The sequence below is a fragment of the Ovis aries genome, chromosome 22, assembly GCF_016772045.2.
Source record: "Ovis aries strain OAR_USU_Benz2616 breed Rambouillet chromosome 22, ARS-UI_Ramb_v3.0, whole genome shotgun sequence".
NCBI lineage: Eukaryota > Metazoa > Chordata > Mammalia > Artiodactyla > Bovidae > Ovis > Ovis aries.
This window is the reverse complement of record NC_056075.1, coordinates 26968267-26981956: the sequence shown is the minus strand read 5'-3', so window position 1 is coordinate 26981956 and position 13690 is coordinate 26968267. Positions and strand designations below refer to the sequence as shown.

At 40.6% G+C, this 13690-nt stretch overlaps 1 protein-coding gene across 5 annotated transcripts in view; it reads left to right on the top strand.

The window, feature by feature from the left end:
* Positions 1-13690, top strand: part of SORCS1 (sortilin related VPS10 domain containing receptor 1) — a 580387-nt gene that overhangs the window by 553218 nt on the left and 13479 nt on the right. For all 5 annotated transcript variants that reach the window (XM_042238470.2, XM_042238466.2, XM_042238468.2 and 2 more), the window contains exon 24: positions 5566-5665. In XM_042238470.2, coding sequence (XP_042094404.1) covers positions 5566-5665 — 100 coding nt within the window. The remainder of the gene's footprint in view (positions 1-5565; positions 5666-13690) is intronic.

Here is a 13690-nt window from a genome sequence, read left to right as displayed (position 1 = left end):
AAGGACACGGGTCCTTAAAGAAAAATATGGGTGGGGAGAGAGAAGGAACTGGAGGCAGGCAAAAGCAACTGACTTCCTTTGTCATAAATTACATAGAAATTGCAACTGAGTGCAAAGTGAAAAGGACAACCAGGACCCCACTCCTTTAAAGGCTGCACTCTGAATTAGATGGAACTTGGGAAGAGCTGGCTTTATTCTCTCTCTCTCAATACTCTGGCTCCTTTCTTGTCAAGTTACTGCACAGACTCTCAGCAGGGGAAAAAGTGGGACCTGGCCAGGTGGACCCTGATGACTGGGCAGGGAGGTCCCCCACAAAGGGCTCTTGGCTCTCCTCCCTTACTTCCTCTAACAGCATTGCCCAGGGAGGACAGATGCTGGCTTAGATCGAGTTATCTTGTCTGTGAAATAAATTGAAAACTCCTCACAGTGAGAAGCACTTGACCTTGTTATCTGGATAACGGTGGGCTGGGTTAATCAAGTGACCTCTGTCTGGGAGGGTTCCACCACTCTTGACTTCACATCTCCAGAGAGTGAGAAAAGACTCACTTGCCCTTAGCTGGCCTCATCAGGGATAGACCCTCTTGCTACCTGGGGTCAGCTGCTCAGGTGTGGAGCATACTCCACCCCCTGCACCACTTGCTAGCTTCTCTCTGAGTCCTCAGAGGTGAGCAGATTTGTATCTGGCTTTCCTGGAAGGAGAAAGGACCATCATGCTGTGTTTGTGATGCTGTGCTGGGGAGATAGAGAGCCTGCATGTTGTCTTGCTGAATCCTTAAAGGGTATGGACGCATTTAAAAGGAACAGAATGACTATGGATGAAATGTCAACCACCAACAACGAATTTCCTCTTAGTTGTTTGTGTTGTCATATACATTTGACAGGTGCAGAAACCAAAATCCAGGGAAAGAAAAAGAGCCTCTTAAAATGGAACAGGTTATTGGCAATAATTTTAGAAATTAAAGATTCATTGTGAAATGTAATAAATAATCCTAGACCATTTTCAATATACTCAGTCTGCCCTGTCCAGATTTTTCAAAGAGAGAGGTTGTAGAAATATTTTGAAGTTCACCAGGAAGGTCACAAAAACAGGAAGTTATCATCGAAAGAATAGATAAGAGCTGTGCTGAAAGAATACAGCGAAAGGAGGAGAGAAGTTTGGAGCTGGTGATGGGGAATTTAGGGCAAGGAAGTGAACTGGGCCACATTATTTCTTCATTATGTCATCCAGGAAGAACTTCTTAGACACTGTAGTCAAGCTGATGCTTTGGTGCTAACAAAGAATAGAACTGATAAGTAGAAGTCCCATTTGGCTCCATCGCTTCTTCCCTGTATTAACCCAGAAATCATGATAATTGGGAAAGATCTTTCTCTGTTAATTCCAAAAGCAATATCTTTCAATTACTCTTTAAAGAGGCCTTAATAACTTAATAGGATCAGGCGTGACTGTGTCCATTCCAAGGTAATCCCAGGCAAGTCTCCTTCTAAACCTGGCACCAAAATGTTCCTTACGTTCAGTAGGGTTTCCATCCCTCCTCTCAACTTCAGATAAGCATTAGTTGTGTGGCCCACTATAGGTTTGCCATTGGTAAATCTGCTAAAGCCCATCTGAGTGTGTATTAATACTTTCACTCTGTACCATTTCTTTGGGTGTCATGTTTCATAAATTACCACTGCTCTGCTGTCCTTAAGCTTCTCTTTCTTCCTGTTTCAGCATTTGACACTTCCATTCTCATGATCTGAGAGTCGATTTTCCTCTGTTGGTTTTATTAAGCATTGTTTGGATGTTGAATGTGTTCTTTCTGTGGTAGCGATCTATTCTGTCGACCAACCATCTCCAGCTCACCACTTCTGGGTACCAGTAGGGTTATACCCATGAGTCTCTTCTGTGAGCAGAGCCGTGTGATTAATTCTGGCCAATGAAGTGGGAGCAGAAGCGATGCATCACTTCCAAGCTGAAGTATTCAAATTTTGTCTCTAGAACCCAGAGAACTCTTTTTTCCCCTCCTCTGGTGGTGTGTACAGTTGAGGGGGCTGATCTACCAGCCGATGTCCCTGTGTGACTATAATGAGCACAGCATCACATCTTCCTGCAGTGGATATGGAGCGCTAAGCAGAAAGCACACTTCCTTTGTTTCAAGTCCTCAAAACTGTAACATCGTTACCTCAGCCTGACCCCTGTTCTGATTACCACACTCCAATTTCATGCTTGTGTAGAAGCTGAGAAGGAGAATTGATGTTTTCCATGTACCTGGTCCCTTCCACAGCACCCTTTTGAAAGCGTCTTTCCAAGTATTTGTATTGAGTTGCCACTGTCTATTTAAGTGGTAGTTTAAATGACATGTGGGTTGCACTTGAATCATAGGCATATTCCATCAAATAGGCAGACACCAAGAATAATAGATTTTCCTTTGCTCATGATTATTTAGCTGTAGGAGAGTAGGAAATGGAGAGCAGCAGAAGAGGGGTGACACTACAAAGGTAAATGAAATTTGCTAGGAAGACACATTTGCACTGGACAGAGAAAGAAAAATGAACAGATTCAGCTTGTTTCAGGAGGACCGAGCTCCCGGCAATTACACACTATTTCACGCGAGTCTTTATCATGCAAGCTTGTGTTCTTTCATTTAGGCTGTCACCACACTGTTCTATAGTCGCAGTTTATTCTATTCCTTTCATGGCCAAAGGCTCTCACAAACATTATAAATTATATTAACTGTTGAATAGAATGTAGCAGTCCTGAGGCTATGGTTAGGAATTGCCTGTAGCTCCAATTGGTCAGATGACACAGGCCTGGTGTTATAAATCATGTGCTTCACAGTTAGATGAGAAATAGAAGCATAGTTAATGATATGCTATAATTTTTTATCTCCTAAATGTGCTCAGCTGGACCTCCCCCTATATACTTTTTGTGTCTTTGTCAGCTGGCTCGAGGGAAATGTTTTTTATGGAAATGCCCTGAGATTAGGAGTCAAACAGAATGAAATTCTAGTCTCAATTCTTCAAATATTAACAGGATAAACTTAGGAGTGTCCTTTAGGCTTCATGTTGCTTTCAATGGAGCTATGTTGTGCTAGGAAAAAAAATACTGCGAAACGTGTAACTTTGCCAATAGAAAGTGTTCAATGCATAGATACTATATATTATATATATGAAAAATATATAATAATTCACAAATAATGAAGACAATACAGGATAAACACTTCTGCAGGTGGCATGGGAAACATTTAAAATATTGTCAAAATCTGTCAACAGTTTCGTATCCATTTACTCGCATAGAGAAATGCATGGTTCTAATTGAGCTCATTCTTGTATGCAGTGTAAATTTTATTTAGTTCTATTTCTGTGCATAAGTTCTTTCGCATACCACAAAGTATGTTATCTTTTTTGTGTGTTGTTTGACGCAAAATGAAATCCATGAAATATACTTTCGCTGTTTCCATTTTTGCATAGCCTGTTTAATTTTGTAAATGATACAGATAAAGCCGATGAAGCACTGTTATAAACCAGAACAAATTTGGGAAGTTAATTATTTTCTTCAAGGGACTCTCCTGGAGATTATAAATTAGAAGTATATTGTTCAGATGAACACTTTTCTGGTTTATTATCTATATCTCTTTCTTGAGGAAGAAACGTTATCAGGGAGAAGAAATACATATCACTTCAGCAAGTTGGAAGAGAGATGTCTTTCTCATGCATATACACAGTCCCGTTTTGTTCATGGGATGGACTCTGAAAAACAGGACAATTTCTTAATTGCTTCCGATGTTTTCTTATTCAAGTTAAGATATTTTTTCTGCAAATACAATTACATATGTATGTGCACATATGTATGTGTATATACATAAGCATGTGTATGTACATAAGCATATTAATTTTATACATGATTATATATTTCACACATATATATATACACATTTCTCTGTGTATATGTTTATTTAAGAGCCAAACCTTTCTGTTTAACCTCTAGTGAAATTCACCATCAAATTCTTAGAAAGGTCTTACTGATTGAATGATAAGAATAAGATAGAATAGGAGCTTGCACACTGTAACACTTTACAGAACACAGAGGAAAACATTCTACACAATCTGTGTTAGAAATCTACTCTTCCTATAAACCTTGAGCATTCTGGAAGTTTCTCATTACCCAGGAAAAAGAGTAGCTTATACAGAAAGAATAAAGCTGTTTCAACATAATTTTATCACAACCTTGTTTTCCTGCACAGTCTGCTAAATGGAAATATTTGAGAGGCTGAGCTTGAACTGGATCCCAGGTGCGTGACATAGGTCACAGGTCACTGACAGTCATCCCAAGTTCTTGCTATTAAGCAGAGAAATTCATGTGCAGGGCAGTTCAGTTCCGTCACTGAACAGGGACCTCTGCGAGAGACCCTGTGCTTGAAAACAAAGCTGTCAGGCCCTGCTTAATTGATAAAAGGATCAAAGGTGTCATTTTGGCAACTCAGTGGACTGAGTGAAAGTCCATAAATATAAAAAGAAAAATAATTTAAGAACTTAACTAGCAGAATGATATTCAGAAAGCATCTAACTAGACTTAAATAGCATATGAAATAGAACATTACATTGGGTCTTAGAACATTAAAAATGAGGCAAGGAGACCAGATAATAGGAGTATCATTTTCTCTGATAGCTTTTCACAAATTACTCAAAAGGATGAGTGAAAGAGCATACTGATCTGGTTGTTTGTCTTTTTTTTTTTTAACTTTAAACACATTAATAGTTTTACCTTGTCTAGAAAATCTGGCCTTATACTGTTACTGCTAAAACAAGGTCCTTTGTCATTTGTTGGAGTTAAATATTTCATGACCCAGAATTCTGTGGGTCTGCCCAGCACAGATGCATCAGCCTGAGGAGTGGTTTTGGGTTCATAGTATGAAACAAGAGTCGGCCAACATGTTAAGTTGTGGTTATGCTTTGTTTCAAATGTATAATTTATTATACATTTGAAATAAATACATGCAGGGTATCCTGGCCTGCTACAGTTCATGAGGGCTCTCAAAGAGTTGGACACGACTTAGCAGCTGAACTACAACATCAGAAGTTATTATTTTAGTAGAGCAATGTTTATCATCAACAAATACCCATGAACTGCCTGTTCTTGGAAGGTTGGGTAAGAGGAGGGAAGCAAAATAGGTAATAAGATGGAGTTTACTATCAAAAAGTAAAATAAATGGGTCTGAATCTCATCAGAATTTGTAAATTCTACATATTTGCTTCTTTTAAGGCCTTGTGTATAACAAATGCGCTCTCAAAGAAACCCAGGGTGATTTTTTAAAACTAATACCATGGTAATTTTTTAACAGTAGAAATGATCTGATTTCCTAATTGTCCTATTTTGTAGCAATTCGAATATAAAGTCATGTCATGCTTAGACGATAATTCTATCCACATATTCTGGACTAAAAACTTAAAATCATATACAGCTCACTTATATCACTGCCAGGTACAATATCAGGATGCCTTGATCAGCATGGTAAATATTGCTCAGCACATTTGTATGTAGTTAGTGTGACAACTTTAGTGGCACTCACTCTCTTTTCCTTTCAGATATCAGAACTGCTGATTCACAAGCTCAACCAAAACTCCGTGCACTTTGAGCTGAAGCCGGGGGTCCAAGTCCTTGTCCACGCAGCCCACTTAACAGCAGGTCAGTGTTCCCATCCCTGGATTCTGGCTAGTGCCTCTGGCAGAAGGGGATCCCAATTTGTTTCAGCAAAACAAGACTAACTGGTGCCACTGCTGATCAGAAATAGGGCTTCGTTCTTTGGAGGTTCTCTTGCTTGTCTTTTTTTTTTTTTTTCTTTAATGGGGACCAGCAAGGTGAGAGAAAAGGGTGATTTTCCTGCCTGGTTCATGGCAAAAACCATCACTGAATCACTTAAAATTCCCTCAAATAATAGCATCTTACAGAACTCTTGAAAATAAAGTTAACTTAAAACTTTACAAGTAATTTTTTTTTCTGGTCTTTCTGTAAGACTTTATTTTTAAATCATTCATGCTATGAAGAACTTTCTTTCAGTTTGGGATAAAGAGGCACAATAGAAATAGCTGAGACTTAGGAGCTGTCCAGGGCCATAGCCAGGAGCTGAACCCCAGGTTGGTCAGTATCTTACAAATGAATGAATGTCATTGAACTTCTGTCTCTTCACTTGTAAAAGATGATGGGGAAAATATTCTTTCTAAGGCCATATAGAAGTCTCAATAGTAATTGAGGTAGTTCCAAGTATATAGAAATAGATATTATTGTGCTATATTAATAATAAATTAACACCATGTATTGGGTCCTTATTTTTGCAGAGTGCTATACCGGTATTGCATAAAGGCCAGTAGGCAATGGCTTTTGCCTTCAGAAAGTATAATCTAGTTGTGGTGTTTCAGAGTTTGGTGGTGGCAGTGGTGGTGATACTTTGGGGTGGGGGAAGTGGGCAGTAGGGGGTTCTCTGAACAAGTGAAATGCATAAACGCCTTTATAGAGAGGCAGTAGCACATTTCTGACAACCCCCTGGGAAATCCCATGGATGGAGGAGCCTGGTAGGATCTGACACGACTGAGCAACTTCACTTCTGCTTAAGCACATTTCTGGGTGCTTGGACTTTGCAGTTTTGCAGCCAGACCATTGGTTTCAGTCTCGCTCCATCACTTGCTTAGTATATAGACTCTGAGAGGAGACTTCTCTATAGCATCTGTAATAATGGAATTGTGTGAGGGTCAAGTTAGGTTATACACATAGGGTAATGCCTGGTGCAGAGTCAGGTGTTATTTTTCCTTTTATCCTTTTTTATTATTAACAATCAAAGTTTTATGATAAATTTAAAGCAGTGGTAAATCACAGCCATTCAAAATGACACAGGAAAGCTTCATGGAGGAGGTGGTCTTTGGGTAGGACCTTGAAAGATGGATAGGATTGAACTGAAGAGATTATTCCAAGCATAATCTTGGAATAATCAGGGAGGGAACACGAAAGCCCTGAGGGCTTTGGGTATGCTGAATAAGTGGGGACAAGGAGCAGGTTTTTCCAATTCCATTCTCTGGTTTCCTGGAGGTTCCTGGAGGTGTGCTTAGGTCTAGAAGAAGCCCAAGAAGGTTGGCCATTGGCCTCTTTTCTACTTGGATTCCATCTTGTTACTTTATTAGGATTTCATAAAATGTTTTTCTTTAAAAAGAAAAAAACACTGACTTAAAAAACAAACATATAGAAGTCACTGTACTAAGCATGGGGCATGGAGGTGGAAGGTGGAAACATGCCAGGCTGAGCTACTTCTTCTTCCTGTGGTGGACTCTGGGAAGCCGTGGAGACCTAGGAGCGGAGATGTGCCTGATTCAGAGTGTCACTTGAGAAAGGTGACTCTTAGGAGCAAGGATTGAGTAGAGCCAGCTTGCTATTCTGCAGCAAATGAATGCAGTCAGTTGCATCCATCAACAGACATTTATTGATTGAGTTGCTGGCTACTCTGAGCCAAGAAGTGTTCTCAACATGAGATAGAGCCTCTGACTTCATGAAGGTTCCATCAGTGTAGAAGGCTGAGCAGGTAACATATTGAAAATGACACTTTACAAATCATACTGATGGTGAAAAGGTCCTGAAGAAAATAAGAAAATATAAGAGAGTAGAAAGGGACTTCCCCAGTGGCCCAATGGTAAAGAATCTGCCTGCAGTGCAAGAGACACAGGTTTGATCCCTAGGTCGGAAAGATCCCCTGGAGTAGGAAATGGCAACCCACTCCAGTATTCTTGCCTGGAGAATCCCCATGCACAGAGGAGAGTCTGGCAGGCTACAGTCCATGGGCTCGCAAAGAGTTGGGCATGACTGAGCATGTGCACAGAGAGTAGAAACCAACAACGGAGCACCTGTGAGGGCAGGCTGTAAGCCTAAGGCCTGAACAAACTTCCCGCAGAGTGTTTGATGATCTTCTTGGCTGTTTCCTGCCAAGAAGGTTGACCTTTGATCTTTGGTGAGCAGTGGTGGCACATGGCAGTTACACATAGTTGGTTAAACTGGAAAACAAAGTCCAGAAACATCCCTTGTTATCAGCCCAGTGGCCATGCCACTGACAGTTGTCATATCACACTCCAAAGATGGTTTGATTAGTTTCCTAAATTTGAATCTTACTTTATATATTAGTTAAGGATGCCTTTCTGTGATGACATCTGGGATCTAGAATTTTTAAAAAAAGATAGAAATCCAAAAAGTGGCTAATGATCTGAAACTGCTTTAACCAGTGACTTGGCCTGGAAAATTTATACAGCAAAGGTATCTATGGATCCATAGTTCCATGGAGGAAAGAAAAGGTCATTCCTGATAACCAGGAAAGAATAATTCCACTGGTCTAAGTTCCAGTTGGCAAAGAGTAATGAAAAGTTGGGAAGATCTAGAAAATTTATCCAATTGATATTCATGGTTCATCCTTTAGCTGGAGATATGGAGAACAGTACTCAGATCCGTCAGAGGAGGGGCTGGCAAAAGGGAGTTGTATTACTGGGAACTTAGGTAAACATGCTGAGATTGGAAGGAGAGACCTCTGCAGCATAGATATGTATTCTGCAGGGTTACCAAGGGAACAAAAGGAAACTGTAGTTTGAGGCAAAAGCCCAAACTTAGACTGGGCCATTTTGGAGAGAGTGAGAAAATTATCTGGCTTTCAGTCATCAGGGCTGCCCCAGGTTCTTCTGATAGTATCTCTCATACACCTTTCTGCAGTGTAATTCGAAACCTGATCACCTGGCCTTTTGTGCTTCCTAGGATGACCAGAGTGAATATACACTTATATGTGGGTAATCAGCTCCAGTTTGAAGAATAAAAGAAGAGACTGTCAAGGGCTGATGTAGGAATTGAGTCTTGGAAATTTTCGCTGTATTGATTTTAGCCATGTTGTCATAATAGTGTTAGGACTGGCAGTTCCGAGGGAGAGAGGTACAAAGTTACTCTCAGCCAGGCTTTCATATGTAAAAGACAAGCTTGTGTTAAGGCTGGCACTCTTCAATGACTGTGATGAGGAAATTGAATATAGGAGAGATCAGTTTCGTGTTGGAGATTGTTCCTAAGTTAACTCTAACTACCTGATTTTTTTTTTTTAACTGTTAGAACAGAGGGTAGACTATGGTACCAAGACAGTGGAGGGAATTCTCCTTTCACACATAGAAAATTTGGCATGTTGGGTAGGCAATCAGTTGGATTGAGAGAGTTGCCATCATTTGTTTAAATTGAAATTAACACATTCATATTGGGATGGCTAGGAAGATAAAGCAGAAAAATATCCCCTTTCTTGCCTGGGTGAAAGAAGACATGACGAGGAAGAGAATTTGATGCCGAACTTCCACCTCAGCTCCCTTCCCTTTCCTTTCATCCCCCTTACAGGCAGGAGAAAACAAAAATAAAATACAATCTCAAAAAAGGGAAGAAGGACCACTGCTTGCAACATTTCATGTCTCATAAGCAGGATTGCTAATACCTTCCCAGGGACCATTCCAGCACACCGCTGCATACTATTAATTGCTTAGCAGATGTTCAACAGCCTTCTTTTAAAAATATTTGAGCCAGAGTATATTGCTGGTGGGAGAGGCAATGCATAATTTAGTTGATCTCCAAGGAAAAAGAAATGTCTCCTTTCAGGAATTTACTAGCCTTGCTTTGTTTTTCAAATTCAGGTCCCTGTTTGCTTTTATGGGAACACAAGGTAAGCGTTTCCAGGTACCTGGATGTCATTAGAGACTGGATTTCGTTTGTTTCCCCCACGTGTTCTGTTTGGGAATGCATTAACTTTGGTATCTAAGTGAGCTAAACTCTGAATGCAGCCCTTGTTTTGTTTCTAGCTCTTCCCGTGCCTCTCAGTTTCTGTACGATTCCCTCCTGGGGTCCTCACCGCTCCTGAGAGCGGCGTTCCTGAAACTCTCTTGAAGAAAGTAAATATTTCAGATTGTGTGAGAATAAGAAGGGATGAGGAGCTGTTATAAGAAGTTTGAGAGAGGGCCATGCCTTGAGTGGCTCTCTTTGGCTTTTAGGACCCCATGGCAGCTGGTGCCACGTTTAGCAGACAGAGGGAGTATGACTCAGTCAAGCTGGGGGCTGGACTGGAAACACTGGTGTTTTGATGGAAGTGTACTTTTGCTCATGGTATTCCCAATTGGAATATTACTCCCCTTTCTCTAATTTTCTACATCTTTTAAGTGTCTTTATATTTTAAGGCTCAGCTCAATGTTAACCTTTACATGTTGTCTTTCTGGAACCCTTTACCTGGATATCATCTATCCCTTGTCAGAACTCACATGGGATTTTTTTAAGCTCTGTCTGTCTAATCTTCATCATCTCTCCTATTTAATTTCCTGAGGATACAGTTCACCATGTCTTTGTAGTGTCTCTATCATTGTATCTAGCACAGAAAATTGCATATATCATGTGTTCAGTAAATATTGCTTTTACAAATAATTAGACATATAGTTAATTTATAAACTATAGTTCAGTTCAATTCAGTCACTCAGTCATGTCTGACTCTTTGCGACCCCATGGACTGCAATATGCCAGACTTCCCTATCCATTACCAACTCCCGGAGCTTGCTCAGACTCATGTCCATCGAGTCAGTAATGCCATCCAACCATCTCATCCTCTGTCGTCCCCTTCTCCTTCCACCTTCAAACTTTCCCAGCATCAGGTCTTTTCAAATGAGTCAGTTCTTCACATCAGGTGGCCGAAGTATTGGAGCTTCAGCTTCAGCATCAGTCCTTCCGATGAATATTCAGAACTATTTCCTTTAGGATGGACTGGCTGGATCTCTTTGCAGTCCAAGGGACTCTCAAGAGTCTTCTCCAGCACCACAGTTCAAAAGCATCAATTCTTCAGCACTCAGCTTTCTTTATAGTCCAACTCTCATATCCATACACGGCTACTGAAAAAATCATAGCTTGGACTAAATAGACCTTTGTTGGCAAAGTAACGTTTCTGCTTTTTAATATGCTGTCTAGGTTGGTCATAACTTTTCTTCCAAGGAGTAAGCATCTTTTAATTTCCTGGCTGCAGTCACCATCTGCAGTGATTTGGGAGCCCCCCAAAATAAAAAGTCTGTCACTGTTTCCATTGTTTCCCTATCTATTTTCCATGAAGTGATGGGACCAGATGCCATGATCTTAGTTTTCTGAATGCTGAGTTTTAAGCTGGCTTTTTCACTCTCCTCTTTCACTTTCATCAAGAGGCTCTTTAGTTCTTCACTTTCTGCCATAAGGGTGGTGTCATCTACATATCTGAGGTTATTGATATTTCTTTTGCCAATCTTGATTCCAGCTTGTGCTTCATTCAGCCTGGTATTTTGCATGATGTACGCTGCATATAAGTTAAATAAGCAGGGTGACAAGGTACAGACTTTGACTAGGTGGATCACAACAAACTGGAAAATTCTTCAAGAGATGGGAATACCAGACCACCTTACCTGCCTCCTGAGAAATCTGTATGCATGTCAAGAAGCAACAGTTAGAACCAGACATGGAACAACAGACTGGTCCAAATCGGGAAAGGAGTACGTTAAGGCTGTATAACCTATAGAGATATGTTCAAAACTCTTATCTTCTCGGTTACCTTTGGATTCAGTGTGTTGGACTATGAACCGGTCTCCATGTCATGTTATAATGTGTGTGTGTGTTACCCACTCAGTCACGTCTGACTTTGTGATCCCCTGGAATATAGCTGTCCAGGCTCCTCTGTCCATGGAATTTTCCTGGCAAGAATACTAGAGTGGTTTGCCATTCCTTTCTCCAAGAGTCTTGTTTTAATACCTCTTACCCAATAATGGAGGAGCCTTGCCTTCATTTAAATAGTAAGCTTCCCAGGAAAACCCACCTCTGTGCTTTCATTATGTCAGATATCTTTTTTAAGATGTACGATAGTTGTTGATATGCATGTTGCGGAAAATGGGTGAGTTGAAGGAAAATTGGAGCTCTATAAAGGAGAGGTCCTAAAGAAATGGCAGAGGGACTGGCAAGAGAGATGTTCCTGAAAGATACAGAAGCAAATTTAACTTATTGGCCATTATTTTACCAGAATAGTAAAATAAGGAGCAAAGCAAGCTCTGTCTCCTTTCATGACAGAGCTCAGGGTCTCAAACCTTAGATCACACTACCCTTACCTGATCAAACAAACCAGACCTTCTTCACATCTTTTGTAATGTCTCCCTTGAGTTCTCTCTTATCCATGTTTTTACCCTGGCCTTCTTTTTATTGATTGATTGACTGATTGATTTTTTCCTGTATTTTAAGAGCTGTGATGTGTGATGTAGGGATGGTTTAGGGAGAGTTTTTCCAACAAGACTCACAGGAAGTCTTGGGATCTGCGGCAGAACATTTGATGCCTGTAGGTAATTACAGCAGAACAAACCTGGGCTGTTAACAAAATATCCCTAAGATGCCAATAGTTTCCTCATTGCTTCTGGTAACTTGGGATTTACTCAAGGGCACACAGTTCATTTCCAGTTTATCATCTTACTTCTCCACATGACTCTGTACCTTGCTACACAATGATTCCTTTAAAACTATGGTTTTTCCAGAGATATGAAATAAACTAGTACTCTTGCTCAGTGTACACTGGCTTGATCTGGGGCCCACATACTAGTTGCGTGAAGCTTTCCTAATTTTAAATCAAGAGGATGAAGAGCATTGCATGTGGAAGATTCAATGAAAAAGAGCCTTCATGCTGAATAGGAGTTCACTCAAAGCAGAGAAAATAAACCTGCCAGGTTGAGGGGCTATGCTGAGCAGAAGCAGAAAAAAGTTAGGTTTGTGTGTAAAGTGATCCATAATGTGACATGTTTGTGGCATTTAGATACCCTCAAATATTCCTAGCTGAATATTAACTGAAGATATAATTATAAACAGGATACAATTCATGGGAATTAAATGTGTCATTATTTGATATGTCATTTATATTATACACTTTGTTCATCATCCCTGCATAATGTGAGAAAACTCTCATCAACACACGTTTAGTTTACTGTTACAAAGTATGATACATATGATAAAGGAAAGAAGGGGCAGATAATTGGATTTTCTAAGACCATAGGTCAATAGCCAACAATCCTTTCTCATTTTACAAAGTATTTACCCATTTTACAAGGATTTTTCAACTGTAGTAGCAAGAGACGGTCATTTAGTTGATAGCATTGGAAACCTGGAATCTCTTTTATAGTGGCCAAAGCAGGTAACTGCCATGGTCGTGTTAGCTTGGTACTAGCGTCAGTCGCTTGGTCATGTCTGACTCTTTGCAGCCCCCTGGACTGTAACCCACCTGGGTCCTCTGTCCATGGAATTTTCCAGGCAAGAAAATGGGGTGGGTTGCCATTCCCTTCTCCAGGGGATCTTCCTCCCAACCCAGGGATTGAACCCAGGTCTCCTGCATTGCAGGCATATTCTTTATGCCACCAGAAAAGCAAGTGTCATAAAACAGACAAGTGCTGGTGGTGCTGGTTTAGTCACTAAGTCGTGTCCCAGTCTTGTGACCCCATGGACTGTAGCCTGCCGGGCTTCTCTGTCTGCAGGATTCTCCAGGCAAGAACACTAGAGTGGATTGCCATTTCCTTCTCCAAAACAGACAAGTAAAGAACCGTAATAGGAAGCTGGGACTAGGAGGTGGGCACTCAGGTGAAGAGACCAGGACCAGACTATGCTTTAAACTGTGAGCTTTAGTTTATCACC